The 15,162-nt window shown below is 35.9% G+C and overlaps 1 protein-coding gene across 1 annotated transcript in view; it reads left to right on the forward strand.

The window, feature by feature from the left end:
- Positions 1–15,162, forward strand: part of LOC310650180 (transmembrane channel-like protein 2) — a gene marked incomplete at both ends in the record, with an annotated part of 77,740 nt that overhangs the window by 22,807 nt on the left and 39,771 nt on the right. The window contains 6 exons of the mRNA XM_083379011.1: positions 2,833–2,880; positions 3,911–4,217; positions 7,607–7,759; positions 10,330–10,420; positions 13,428–13,509; positions 13,861–13,967. Of these exons, the coding sequence (XP_083235137.1) occupies positions 2,833–2,880; positions 3,911–4,217; positions 7,607–7,759; positions 10,330–10,420; positions 13,428–13,509; positions 13,861–13,967 (788 nt within the window). The remainder of the gene's footprint in view (positions 1–2,832; positions 2,881–3,910; positions 4,218–7,606; positions 7,760–10,329; positions 10,421–13,427; positions 13,510–13,860; positions 13,968–15,162) is intronic.

The following is a 15,162-nucleotide window of genomic DNA, read 5'->3' on the forward strand; positions in this document are numbered from 1 at the left end:
TGGGGGGTTTTTTATTGTTGTTTTAATATTGTATTTACTGTTTTTAGTGGGCATATATTTAATTCTTTTTTTAACTTTTGTAATCTTTGTATTTTTTATTCTTGCCCTGTTCACCGCCCTGAGTCCTTAGGGAGAAGGGCGGTATATAAATATTATTAAATAAATAAATAAAATATGGTGTATAGAAAACCTAAAAATTTAAATATCTGCTTCTTAACAAATGCAACTCTAAATGATTATTCACATCAGGAACAGGAGTTTATTTATGGAAGAACACAACAGAAGCAAACAATTGCTAAAATGTACAAACTTTGTTGAAATCTGTAACAGAAGATAAACAAATTAAAGGATGTATGATAAAATGGACTAAGAATTTTGGTTACAGATGGATCAATGGGAAAATGTATGATTTCAAGAGTTGATATTTACATTGTGTTGTATAGATCTCAGAGAAGGTTTACAAAATAATGTATCATTGGTACACAATAGCAATAGCATTTAGACTTCACAATGCTTTATAGCCAACATATTGCTCCCAACAATCTGGATCCTCATTTTACTGACCTCAGAAGGATGAAAGGTTGACTCAACTTTGAGCCAGTCAGAATTGAACTCCTGGCAGTGAGCAGTGAGTTAACCTGCAATACTACATTCTAACCACCACACTACCACAATGTCAGAGAAATTATCTAGAATATATAAAGGCACTTCGAATGCATGTTGGAGTTGTAAATAACATGAAGGAACATTTGATCATGCTTGGTGGGACATGTAAAAAAGTCAAACAATTTTGGATCCAAATACATACTTTGATACAAATTATTTTAAACATCCATATTCAATTGAAGCTAGAACTTTTCCTTTCAGTGTTATTGAAAAACAGAAAAAAACCATGGAAGATTATTTTAATAAATTATCATAGCAGTGAGATTACTGTATAGATAGAGATGGAAAGATTTAGTACTACCCACTATGGAGCAATCTTTGGTGAAGCTGACAGATTTTGCTGAAATGAAAAACTTAACTTATTTGATTAAAGAAAAGACATTATCTACATATATTGGTGACTGGAAGCATCTTACAATTTTTCTGTGTAAAAATGAAAAAAAAAGAATTTGATGCTTATGGTTTGGATGATTAGATAGGATGGATTATAGAAAGAACAGTAATATGATGTAACTTGAGAGAAGAGGTTAAAATATATTTGAGTTATAACTTATAATTTCCTTATACTTTATTCTATTTTTAATTTTTTTCTTGCACCTTTTTCTTTTTCTTTGCTTTTTTATTCTTTAGTTTACATTAGTTTGTGTTGACTTTTACCTTGTTTAAAAATTCTATTGAAAATTAAATATAAAGAACAAAAGCTGGACATCATTTGAAAGGAGAATAATCAGACCTGTCCTGCTCTAAGTAGAGTTAATTAATTCTTTAACACAATCACAACAGCTAAGGTAATAAAGGCTGAGTTCTGGCTTCTTCTTTAACATTTATATGAATTATCTTTTAATTGTATATAGAAGCTAGATATAGATGAAACTTAGAGGACAATTCAAGTTCCATCCCTTGAAACACCATCTGTGAAAAAGGAGCAAGGTTTCAACTGCCAATCACACCTGCTATTTTGATACTGTTGTAGGAGAGAGATTGGTTGTGAGAGAGAGAGGAGTCCAAAGGGGAATTAGTCTGGAATCCCTACATGGGCACAAGAGGGTGAAGTCCAATCTCCCTTGAATGCCAGTTGAACCATAGCTAGTCTTACCCAGGTGCAAACTGTCAGTCTAAGACAGTTTATAGGTTGAGCAATAAAAAAGATAATTGAACTTTTCACACATGGATATGGCTTTTCATGCCTGACAATTGCTGACAACTCCACCACCCTACCTGAAACCTATTGTTCTTTGAACTGATGCCTTTCAAAAGTCTGGAACCTATATCTATATAGAATCCACAATCAGCACAGCCACCCACCCTGACTGAAAATTTTGATAGTTGAAATACATGGACCATGTTGGGGAAGTTCTCTAAACTGATGAAAGGAAATTAAAAATATTAGTGGCAACTTTTTAAAAGTACCTCCCCCATACCCTCTACAACAAAAGCCATGTAGAAAATTAGACTCGTGTTTTTCAAAGAATAAAATAGTCATATAGCCACACTTGAAACTGTGTTTCTTCATCTAAATTCTCTCCAACCAAAGGGCTTTCCTTCATGTTTAAATAATGTAGTGCAATACAATGCCAACAGGTGCTTTATGTGTTGAAAACAGATCAGAGCTCAAAGTGGTTGGATGGGATTGAAGTGAATAGGTACCATGAATCACCCTTATGCCTGCAGCACAGAAGCTGAAGCAACTATGTAATTCAGGATTAATGTTGGAAGGAACCAATAGTTTCAGATTCACAAATTGACTTCCTTTATGCATAACAATAAAAAGCTAAAGAAGGAAGCATAAGAAAATGCATTGTTTTAAGTAGTGTGGATAAAACTGGTATCTGAAGCAGCTGTTGTTTTAAAAGAGAAAATCCATCATGGTAAAGAAGAAAAGTGAATTGCAGATCATTATGGAAGATGGTTTGTATGCTCTCCAGTATTTAGCAGTATTCAGTGTATCTTGCATTTAGCATCTTAAAAAAAAGTAATTTGTATCAGTTTCACGTTCAGTTTTCCAACAAAATATATAGAAAAACTTGATTAATTGCACATTTTTAGAAATATCACAAAAATACATTTTAAAATTCAGATCAGGCCAAACTGTTGACAAGAAAAAGCTTCTTTTTCTCTACTATTAAGATGATGACAACAAATGTGATGGTTGATTTTGCTTTGCAGTTGGCATGGAGATTGATGGACAAGTGGAGAGTGACACAGAAAGTGAAGGTAAATAAAATAGCTGAATAGCTGCTGGTTTTGGAAAGTTAAAGAATTTATTTTCCTGAGAATGTATGCAATGCATATAAACTGAGGTCTACTGACACTCATCTAAGCATTGTTCAAATGACTGTCAGTGTTTCCACACTTGAATAAAAACAAATATGGACTTTATATAGAACTTAACTTTTTCTTGAATATTTTGTTAAGGGCTGAGGCAAAAAACAATCTTAATTTACAAAATCACTGATGTGAGTAACTTTTTAGTTTAAGCATTCAGATTACAAGTAGGGTTCCTGAAATGTAAAATTATTGCAACTTTTTTACAGCTTTTGCTTCAATGCTGCCCATCAAGGAAATCTGAGAATTCCCTAATAGTTGATACCAATAGACTTCTCTAACATTTCGTTTTTCCTCACACTGAACTTAAAGGCTGCAGAAAATCTGATGAACCATAAAATGGAATTAAAAAGTTTGAGATTTTAGTATCCCTTTGCTGCCATCTAGCGGCTATCTGTATTTTTGCAGTTCAGACATGGCAACTGACTAAACTTTCAGTTTGTGAACTGTTAAATTGATATTAGGAGAAGCAGAAGAACAGAGCTGCAGTTTTGCAGGAAATTTTATTCATTTTTACAATATAATAGCCCATTATATTTTTCACTTTCAGCTATTTTTCTGCAGTTTAAAAAACCAAAATGAAATATTACTCTCTCCTAATGCATCAAATATATCACTAATATATTCCAGGATATCACTCTTAAGTCATTATCAATGCCTAAGTATCACTATTATATTTATAATTTACACAGAAAGGGGATGGATTCAGATATATGAATAATTTAAATTCCATTGATTTCAATAGTTCTAAGTAACAGTAAGTTTGGATTTTGCAGAGTACAGCATTTTGAAAAGACCGAAAAGCAAAGCCATTATTTTACATTTAAAATATCTGCATTGGTCTAGTAGTGAAAGACAATATTCTCAATAACTTCAAACTCTTCAGGGTTTTTTAAGTAAAACACTTTTTAAAACACAGATTATGAGTATGAAGAAGAAGAGGAAGAAGAAAAAGTAGCCCGAAAAAAGAATATAAAGGAAATTGCCAAGGTAAACAGAAAAGAGAGTTATGATAAAGACAGTGATGATGAAAATGAAGAGCTAGACATATCCAGGAGGAAGAAACCAAATAAAAAGAAAAAACAGAAGGCATATAATGATAACGAAGAAAACAAAGAAGAGGAAACAGTAAAAGGAAAGAAAAAGAAAGACAAAAAGCAAAAAGAGTTTGAAAACAAGAAAGCAAAAGGAAAGGACAACAACAAGAAGAAAAATACAGGTGAAAGGTATGACATTTTCATTATTCCCCAGATCAAAAATCCACAGGTTTGTTCTTAATAGTTAGCATTTTTTTATACGAGTACAATGGAAAATAATATATTTCCCATTCATTTCACTGATTGGCAAATTACTGGTTTCTAATTCTGCTATCAAAATGCGCCAAAATACTATGCAATGAAGCTCAATGAAAGACATGTAATTATGTTCTGTGTTTGAGCAATCTGGCGCTCATCTGAGACTTGTCAGGATAATTTGTGTTTTTCCCCAGAGTAGCTCTCTGAAACTGGAAACAATTTGTGGAGTTCTAGACTGCATCAAATTACCATGGAAATGCATTAACACAGCTCCAATCCCAGAAACTCATAATGTTTAAGCATAATTTGAAAGTCCTGTACTGTATTCAGATATTCCAATCCCATAATCCCAATCCTAGGAAGAGAGTCACGTCTGTCAATGGTGGTCAAGTGAAAAACTGTTAAATTCACATATTCAAAAGGTTTCAAGCTTCCTCTACAAAAACACAATGGATTTTTAACACATCACAACTGTTAACTGATATTTGTGAACTGTCTCACATGTAACCTATGCCTGCATAACCAACTGTTTCCCCGTTCTTCTCCACCACCTCATCTCAATTTAAATTTTACATCAATCTAAACATTCCACTGACTCCAATGAAGTGAGCTAAAATTCTCAAAAACTTATGCTTTTTAATAAAATTGGTTAGTGTGAAAAAATTACTCCCAAACTGCTTATGTATTTGAAGCATGTTGTCTGAGAACAACCTTTATGTCGGTGTAGTAGTATAGATTGAGCTGCTGCTGATGTTACTGCCCATGTTACAGCTTATCATATTGTGTAGAACTGGAAGAACAGGATTGGGACCTGTGGCCTCAGAGTTCCCCACATCCAGGGCAAGATGTTGTTTTCAGAGAAGTATCAGTAGCAGATATTTTCAACTAAAGAGAGCTCTCAGTTTATGACCACAACTGAGTCCACCATTTCTGTTGTTAAATGAAACATTTGTTAAGTGAGTTTTGCCCCATTTTATGCCACAATTGTTAAGTGAAATACTGAAGTTGTTAAATTAGTAACATGGTTGTTAAGTGAAGCTGGTTTCCCCATTGATTTTGCTTGTCAGAAGGTTTCAGAAGATGATCTCATGACCCCAGGACACTGCAACCGTCTTAAACATGAGTCAGTTGTCAACCATCTGAATTTTGATCCCATGACCATGGGGATGCTGCAACAGTCATAAGTGTGAAAAACAGTCATAAGTCACTTTTTTAATCCCACTGTAACTTTGAATGGTCACTAAATGAACTGTTGTAAATTGAGGACTATCTGTATTTTGTTCCAAATAATATAATGTTGAATTGAATTAGTATGGCTAGTAGTGTGTGATGATGATTATTTGTATCGGCAATGTTAGTTGCAGGCGCTTGAGGAATGCAAGAGTAGGGAGTGATAAAGGACTCCTAAGTACAAGCAGGCATGATGATAAAGCTATTGAAATGCTGGAAAGCTACTGCTCAGCACATTCTTGGCCAGTCTTTTAAGTAATTTGGTACAGCATGGAACTAAAACCATGTGTGCCCAACTTATCTGTTGTTGGAAATTCCAATTTCTCTCTCTCCTATGATCATCACGTCACCCAAGTATTAGTCCTGCTGCTATTTTGATCATTTTTCTGCATAGGATGAGCTCTTTATTTGCTAATTTACAAGAGGATGCATATCTGTGCTCCCAAGGCCTGGATCCAGAGTAATCAGGCAAGGGTCTTCTAGAAAATTATAGCAAGGATCATCTTTTTAAAAAAGTATTAACTTAAATGTATCAGAAAGTAATTATAAATAGGAAAAACCAACATGTAAATATGAAATAACAGTGGCAAAGTAAGGACGTCCGCATCAGATCTAGTCATCCCCTCCAAAAACTGATAGTTCTCCCAAAATTTCCTCTGTGTGCTAGTGAGAAGTATATTATTATATCCTTTTGCATTCCAAATGTTATTGTGCTTACCTAAATGATCTCCCCTAGCCTAGTAGGTCCTACGGGGGAAAATGTTTAGTTTCAATTGCCAATATCTTGTTCCTAAAATTATCCATTAAATTCTATATTATGAGTGTCCAACATTTTGGCTCACCTGAATCTCATTGAGTGAAGATTAATTATCTTGGACTGCATATAAAATATAGGTAAAGTTTCCCCCGCACATGCGTGCTAGTCATTTCCGACTCTAGGGACCGGTGCTCATCTCCGTTTCAAAGCCGAAGAGCCAGTGCTTGTCCGAGGACGTCTCTGTGGTCATGTGGCCGGCATGACTAGATGCCAAAGGCGCACAGAACACTGTTACCTTCCCACCGTAGTGGTCCCTATTTTTCTACTTACATTTTTACGTGCTTTCGAACTGCTAGGTTAGCAGAAGCTGGGACGAGTAACAGGCGCTCACTCTGTTACACGGCACTCAGGATTCGACCCGCCAAACTGCTGACCTTCTGATCAACAGGCTCAGCGTCCTAACCCACTGAGCCACCGTGTCCCTATATAAAATATATAATATAGTTAATGTATATTAATCACATAATAATGTCAGATGTCTAGAATCTTGTGGGGTCACATGTTGGACATGTCTGCTGTAGTGCTTCATGTGAATAATTTGCCCCCCTACCACTAGCATATGCTATTAATGTCCCTTCTTCCTGAAACTTTAATTTTGTTTACAACCCATTTTCTTTCTATTGAATAAATTATAGACATCTAATACATAAGCTAATATGTACATACTCTTGAATACATACTATTTGGAAGTTTCAAATGGTACAAAACACAGCAGGTCAGAGAGTTCTGGAGTCCCTTCAGGTAACACATACATTTGCTGTTGAGAGCTGCATTGGTTGCCAGTCTGCTTCCAGATCAAATTAAAGTCTTTGGAAGAGTCTTTTCAGTCCTGCCCTTCGGAATATTCTCCTGCTGGACGTGAAGTCAGTCCCCACCCTCCTGGCTTGGGCTCTAGTAGCTGGCCTGGGGCCCCAATAGAGATGCTCTATTCTGGGGCTGATTGATGGGTAGAGAGAAGATCCCTAACCCCATGTCCCCTGTCCTCTTGGTCTCCAGCCTTTATTTAATAATTTTTAACTATTATTCTTTTCCATTATCTTTTTATCATTTTTAAGCTGCTGAGAATGGGCAGTATGAAAACTTAATAAATTATAAATAAGCTAACCCTCCACAGCTATTTAATATCTAATATTATACTTTTGATTAAAATACCAACAAAATAAACAATTGATTTCAAAGGCAGGTTTAAAAATGGCAAATGCTAGCAAGAGCCTTGGTGGAGCAGCAATTGTGTGAATTTGGATTTGGTTTGATTTTGGGTTTTTACTCCTAGTTCCTCCTCAGCCACACCGAACTCTTCAGATGATGAATCTCTCTCTGAAGAGGAACTGGACAAGCTAAAGGAACAGGTAGAAGAAAAGAAAAAACTCATATCTATCATACGAAACAAACCCTGGCGCATGGCAAAGAAATTAACTGTGCTAAGGTACAATATCTTGATGATTACTGTTCACATGACCTCTAGGTATATAAGCATGAGTATGTAGCCATTCCGTTCCACATTTGACAAAGATTATATTCCGTGGCTGTTGGTTGAACTTCTTGAGCATCCTATTCCTAGTCAAAAGGCTTTGCTCCATGGTTGGCTTAAAAGTAAGTTTGGTTTTTTTTATCCATGTAACTAGAAAACAGAAAACTAGAAATCAGTTCTTGGCTGATTGTATGTATTAATTAAAAATATAAACCTGAATGATTAGAATGGCTATATTCTCTGCCCTTTTTGATTGTTTTTTTCCCCATAGGAATCAAGTGACTTTCAGCGCTTTCACATGTTAATGTTTGTAAGACTTTAGACAAAACATATTGCAATGATTACTCATCTGCCACATATATTTAAGAGAATGATTTAATATGTCTGAAATCAATATGCCCTTCTCATAGTTACCCATCCTAGGTCAAATGTTGTCTAGAGTCTAGACTATTATAACATGCTTTACATGGGGCTGACCTTGAAGAATATTTGGAAATTTCTGTTAGTTCAGAATGCAGTGGCCTGAACAGTTTTGCACAAATCTAGACTTACACATGTCTCACTTCTTCTGCAATGGTTACCAATCCATTTAAGATACCATTCACGGTCCTGGTCATCCCCTTTAAAGACCTATATGGCTTGGGGCAAGGCTATTTGAAGGACTGCCTCTCCCCTATTAAAACCATCCACCGGTCCTCATTAATTAGGAATGTCCATCTGGTGGGACCATGAGAAAAAGACTCTTCTCGGTGGTGACCCCTTCTTTATGGAACATCACTCCTCCTGAGGTATGGTTGACCTCCACTTTGTTGTTTTTCTAAAAGGCTCTAAAAACATGGTTTTGTCAGTGGGCCTGAGGATCATGAATGGAGACAGAGCCAATTGTGACTGATTTGATTGGGTTGCTATTGCATTAGGGAGTGAGCTTATTAATGGATTTTTTATCATACAGTGGATTTTTTCAATGGTGTAAACCACTTAGAGTCACCTATGTGTGAGTTGGGCAGCTATATAAATTTGTTTAATAAATATTAATTAATTAATTAATAGCTCCTTCTCATAAAACAGGGAAGCTGCATGGATGAATTTCAGCTTTAATTTCTGTCATTTCACCAAACTGAAAATAATAGTAAATCACTTTCTTCGAAGGGTCGGAGAAAGCAGTGCAGGGCTAAAAGAATTAATGGTTTGACTCAGTAATGTGCTAATTCATACAGATTAGATAATAAAAAATGTTGCTCAAGATTTGCTATAAAAAGACAAAAGAGGAAGGTTGGTGCTATAAAGAAAGCAAATCCAGGGTTTGGACACTAACAGATTAAAAAAGAATTCTGCAAAGGAAGTAAGATTTTGTAGTATATCTACCTACATCACAAATGTTACAGTTTTTCAATGTGTGACCTACTAGGAATTTCTCATAAGCCTATGGAATTATGGTTTTACAGTGATCTGTAGATCTTGGAGAAAACTCCTGTGGCTGTAATGAAAACATATCATTCATTACAGCTACACATTTAACATCTCAGTGTGACTAAGCTAGGTGCCGTTTGCCAGTTGAACTAAACAGAAGATTAGATTAGTTTAACTTAACTTAGATTAGATTAGATTAATCTTTATTGTAATTTTTTTACTGTGGGCACAACGGCACACATTAAAAATGAGATTTAGTTGCTTGCTCTCAAATTGTACATATACATAAATACACATTTAAACATCCTATATACAACATATGTATAGACCTACACCCCTACATATAAGTAACATATATATTAATCACTGTGCATCTTGAATACATAACGGAAGGAGGGAGCTTGAGAGTTCACAAGGTTAATGCTGTATGGAATGAAGCTATGGCTGAATCTGGATGTTCTGCTACAGATACTACGAAGCCTCCTCCCAGAAGGCCACAAGGAAAACAGGTGGGGAAGAGGATGTGTAGTGTCGCAGACAATCTTACGGACTCTGCTGAAGCAACGCTGATGTGCTTTGTCCTGGATGGAAGGGATCTTTTCAGCCATCCTCACCACTCTCTGAACAGAAGAGATTTGGTGAGGGTAACTTATCTATAAATGAGAAGTCATTCTGAATTCATACAGTAATTCATTAACAATATTAAAGAGCAGATCCTAATAAGCTGTATTATTAGATGGAAGTGATTAAATCAGTTTATAATCCAGATAGAAATTATCTTGGAGAAGGGATTTCAGATCTACTCTACTGTTACTTCAAATTTCTATAGGTTACCATGAATCAGTCTTTTAATTTTATTTATTTATTTTTGTCAAATTTATTTGCTGCCCCTTTAGTAGTTCAAGACAATCCTGACTGGCAGAATTAGCTCTGTGAGTTCAACCATAGTATTTTAATATTTGCAGTATGCTACTGTATATTATGATTAATGCCAGAGTAAGTTTTAGAAGTCATTTTAACCAACTATTTCTGATGGACAGGTATATTACATCACATTACATCATATCATACCATAATAGATAAATATAATCTTTTTATTATTATTTTTTACTTAGGGAGGCTCAAGATTTTGTAGAAAAATTTGAAGGTGCTTTGGGAAAGGGAAAAGGAAAAAAGTTGTATGCATATAAGATGATGTTGACAAAGGTAAGTGATATAAGAATTTGAGTTAAGCAATTTTTTCCATACTTATTTTATTGGCATTGTTCATAAGATGTTTATACTACTGAAATTTAGAAATCTATACAACTTATATTAAAAATGAAAATACTGATACGAGTTTCAAAACTTAAAGTTCAATGTTTGGCAGACAATAAATCTGAAAACTAACTTGGATAGATGCATCTCTTCCACTGCATTCTCTAAACACTTCATTCTAAACACTTTGAAGTCTACTCTCTTCCCCAGCTTGTTAACAAAAGAAATGCAGTTGTGTGCAGAGTACAAAGAGTGTTAAGACTAAATAAAACAAAGAACAGGACATGACTACAAGTTGTCCCTGCCTTTTTTCTCACCTTTAATTATATTGCTAATGAATTCTTTTTTTAGCAGGAGTAGGTACTGTAAGAAAGCAACCTTTTAAAATCTTCTGAATATTTCTGACAATCATTTCCTTGCCCTGACATAAGGAAAAATTATATTAATTTTTACAAGCTAAATGGCAGACATTAAGTAATATTTTCTTTAGCTTTCCATGTTCTCAATCACAATAAATATGTGGGTTGGAGGTGAGGCAAAAGCTATTTCTTTTCCCAGTATTAGCAATAACATGGCAAAATCAAAATGCTGCAGAAATGCAGCATGTCAGCAAGATAAAGGCAGACTTCCAGAAAGACAATTACATTCTCATTGCTACAACTGTTCTGGAAAAGAGAAAATGAACATGGGTTCATGCAGAACAACCTCTAAAGGCAAGTCCAGCCACAAAAACTGAAGAACTCATCCGCTGTTGGCTATATGGTCTATTATTAAAGGTTCTGATGCAAATTTTACAGTGCCAGCTTTTGGAATGCCCAGAAGAGAAGCTTAGACTCCTTTTATAAAACAAAAGTAATAGAACTGGCCTACCTTGAAGAGCTGAAGAATTAAGAGTTAAAGAACTAATGGTTATTACTCTTATAGTTCACTGAACAGTCAGGTAAAGGTTTAGACTGGATTTGGCATTTTTAATCCCATTGGGTTCTTTCCAAGTATCTGGAATAGGCAGATATTGTATAATGGTGCCATTGCAGGATGTGTGCTGTTCCAAATAAAGCTGCCATTTTGCAATTGACTGGTGGTGATTCTTATCAATGCAAATAGTGGTTTTGGAACTGCAGCTAAGGCACCTATTACTATTAGCGTTATCTTTGCTTCGTTTCGCCACAGTCGTCTATTTGCAGTTCTTTGTACTGTGTGATTTTCTCTTTCTCTTTTTCTTCTGTTCTGCTGTCTCCATGTACTGCCATATCTACTCTCCAGACTTTTTTGTCTTTCTTAGCTAAAGTTGTTAAATATATGGCAGATGTTTGTCTATCTTAATTCTAAAGTCTCAGGAGACTTTAACCTCTTTGTTTTCTATTACTGTGTCTGTTTTGGGGTTCCATCTTCAAGCAAATGGTATTTCTTGCAAATCTTCCAACGTATCATTGTTGCTACTTTGTCATGCCATTGTTTTTAGTCAGTCTGTATGATCTTCTTACTTTATTCTCATGAAGCATTGACTTCTAACCTTTGACTTTACATCAGTGTGCTTAACATTGTCAGCTTGCAGGATGCCCAGGTATTTGTAATGATCATCTTCAACCAGGCGCCTGATTTTATTTCGATAAGGCATTTTGATTCCTTCAGTTTTCACTATTTTGCCCTCTTGATGATGAGTGTGGCACATTCTATTTCTGATGGGATTTTTCCATACAACTTCAGATCATCCACATTTATTTATTTTATTTATTTATTTTAATTCCATTTATATCCCGCCCTTCTCCAAAGACTCAGGGCGGCTTACAAGCTTAGCAGTAGCCTTCATTCTATGTATATGCCTGCTTATTAGGGCTTTCACACACACTCCAAGCGGCATTATTACAAAGTCATGAAGGAGATGGAGTAGCCTGGCAGATGTTTTTGATGTTTCATAGGCATCACCCAACTTATTCAGTGTTGTTGACAAAAGAATCAGTGCAATAACAAACAGTAATGATAATATTGAGTTTCCTTTAAAGATACGATGTTAATCTCTCTACTCTCATATTAACCCCTCTACTTTCTACTCTCATGGAAAGTAGAGTGGAGGCTGCTCCGGAGAAGGTCATCCCACCCGTCCTCACATTGAACACCTGGCTTGGTTTGACATAAGCAGAGGTGGTGGGGTGGTGGAGATTGTCCTAGTCAGAAACAATTGTTTTGCTTTGGCATGCACTTTCCCAGCCTTGGAAAAACTGTTCCTTGTATGGTGTTTCTGCCTGTGGAATTCAACCTTGCCCTGTGGACCTGGAATCTTGTGCACAACTTACAGACCTTGCTGTGTGTACCTATATCCTGTTTTTGGGCTTCCTCTCTTCTTTTGCTATTTGGCTCTGGTGGTTAGAGGCTTTGTTTGTGGAATTGTGGGTGGCTTCCTTCAGGGAAATTTGGGGTGACCCTTCAGGGTACTTTGGGGTGGACCTTTACCAGCTGTTTCAGGGCAATTTGTTGTGGAATTAGCAGAGCAATAAAGGAATCAAAGCTTGCCTCTGCTTAGGCAAGCTGGGTCATAACGGAAGGTTTTGCTGCCTAGAGTAGCATAGCAAATGGTGGTTTTCTGTTTTGACAAGGCAAGATGCCAATTAACAACACTTTTTTTCCATTTGAGTTATACAATTTTGAAAGAAGCTCTCCCCTGTGTGAGTACAAGAAAAAATAACAAAAGCTTGCATAACTACTGAACTATTGTTCTCTGTAATTACGCAACTGTCAAGTTCACTTTTAAATGGTATTCTTGGAAAAACAAACAGAAAACATTTCTTCCTTCTGACCACTTGGAGGGACAAAGTTTAATTGAACTGTATGAGATTTAGAAACCCAGCACATCTTCAGTTTTCATGTTTTTCACTAGCATTTAAACTCTAAAGCATTTCCCAAGTCTTTCTTTACTTTAGCCTCCAATAAAAGCACATTTTGCTTTGTTTCTTTTCAGAAATGGGTAAAGTTTAAGAGAGATTTTGATAATTTTAAGACACAATGCATACCTTGGGAAATGAAGATAAAAGAAGTTGAAAGTAAGTTAACATTTTTTCCACTTAAACTACATGTCTAAATATTATTCTGAAATCATAACACAAAACCATTTGAGGCTGGATGAAGGCAGGGCATGTATAAGTTGACAAACACTCTTTGGGCTATGAGAAAATGCAAACCAACCTGGAGGAAATTATAAATCTGATTGAATCAGATTCAGTTTTAGACATTTGCTCCTTCCTCCTTGCCCAAAACAACTTTGAAGAAAGAAGTGAATGTTTAGTACTAGACATTGAGTCATATATAAATTGATAACTCATTACAAATCTATCCTTTTCTCTGGAAAATTCAGTTTCAGGACTTTTCTAATTGAAGCTTATTTATTTTTTAAGGTCATTTTGGTTCTTCAGTGGCATCTTATTTCATATTTCTGCGATGGATGTATGGCCTAAACCTGGTTCTGTTTGGCTTAATATTTGGACTAGTTATAATTCCAGAAGTAAGTATATACATTAAACAGTTAATGTGAGAAGTGTAGGTAGCTACCCTATGAGTAGAATTATAGGTACCAGGTTTTTGAGACTAATATAAAATCACAATACATTTATCATTCTATGCAACTATAATTTTAAACCTAAATGTTTTTTGTGGGGGGGGATCATTTCTTTATCATGCTAGTTACTTTTACTGAATCAATTGCCTATTTGCCAATGTCTGTGGCTGGCTTACAATGTCCAACATACAAAGTAAAAATGTAAAAGTAATCCTCTCCCTCCAAACTGACCCTGCTAAGGAAGAAAATACATATCATCCTAGCTCAGAACTGTGGAAAGAAAAAACAATAACATTTCATCTGTGAGTGTACATGCATGTATCAAAATAAATGCCTTGTAAAACAATGCAAAATTATCTTTTACTGAAAATCAGAGCTAGAGCTTTAAAAATGTTTCATTTAGAGAGGGAAAAGGATCGAGAGAAGAAGAGGAATCAGATGGATTATTCAATTCTAAACATATCTAAACAGAAACTTACCTTCTCTCTGGATTTAAATTAAAAAATGGGCTCTCTCACAACATTTTCTCCAAAAGTACTGGAACACATTCCTTTGATCAAATCACCTTTATCTCTAATGGGAGAATGTTCGTATTGCAAGTGAAATATTGTCCAAGCCAACATCCTATGTTTTCTCCATATACTGTATGCCCCAATATGGCTAGATAATACAGGATATAACATGAAACTGGCATTGAACCAGAAGAGCACCATGCTATGTCTTTTAAAACATAGTCTTCAGTTCCTCTGCTTTCCAAAGCTGTGTCCGTGATGTCTGGGCAATATAATGACTGAAGTCTAAGACATATTTGCATCCGTCTTTAAAGGTAAAGGTAAAGGTTCCCTCGCACATGCGTGCTAGTCGTTTCCAACTCTAGGGGCCGGTGCTCATCTCCGTTTCATAGCCGAAGAGCCAGCGCTTGTCCGAGGACGTCTCCGTGGTCATGTGGCCGGCATGACTAGACGCCAAAGGCGCACGGAACGCTGTTACCTTCCCACCGTAGTGGTCCCTATTTTTCTACTTGCATTTTTACTTGCTTTCGAACTGCTAGGTTGGCAGAAGCTGGGACAAGTAACAGGCGCTCACTCTGTTACGCGGCACTCGGGATTCGACCCGCCAAACTGCCGACCTTCTGATCGAC

This window comes from Vipera ursinii, assembly GCF_947247035.1.
Source record: "Vipera ursinii genome assembly, chromosome: Z".
NCBI lineage: Eukaryota > Metazoa > Chordata > Lepidosauria > Squamata > Viperidae > Vipera > Vipera ursinii.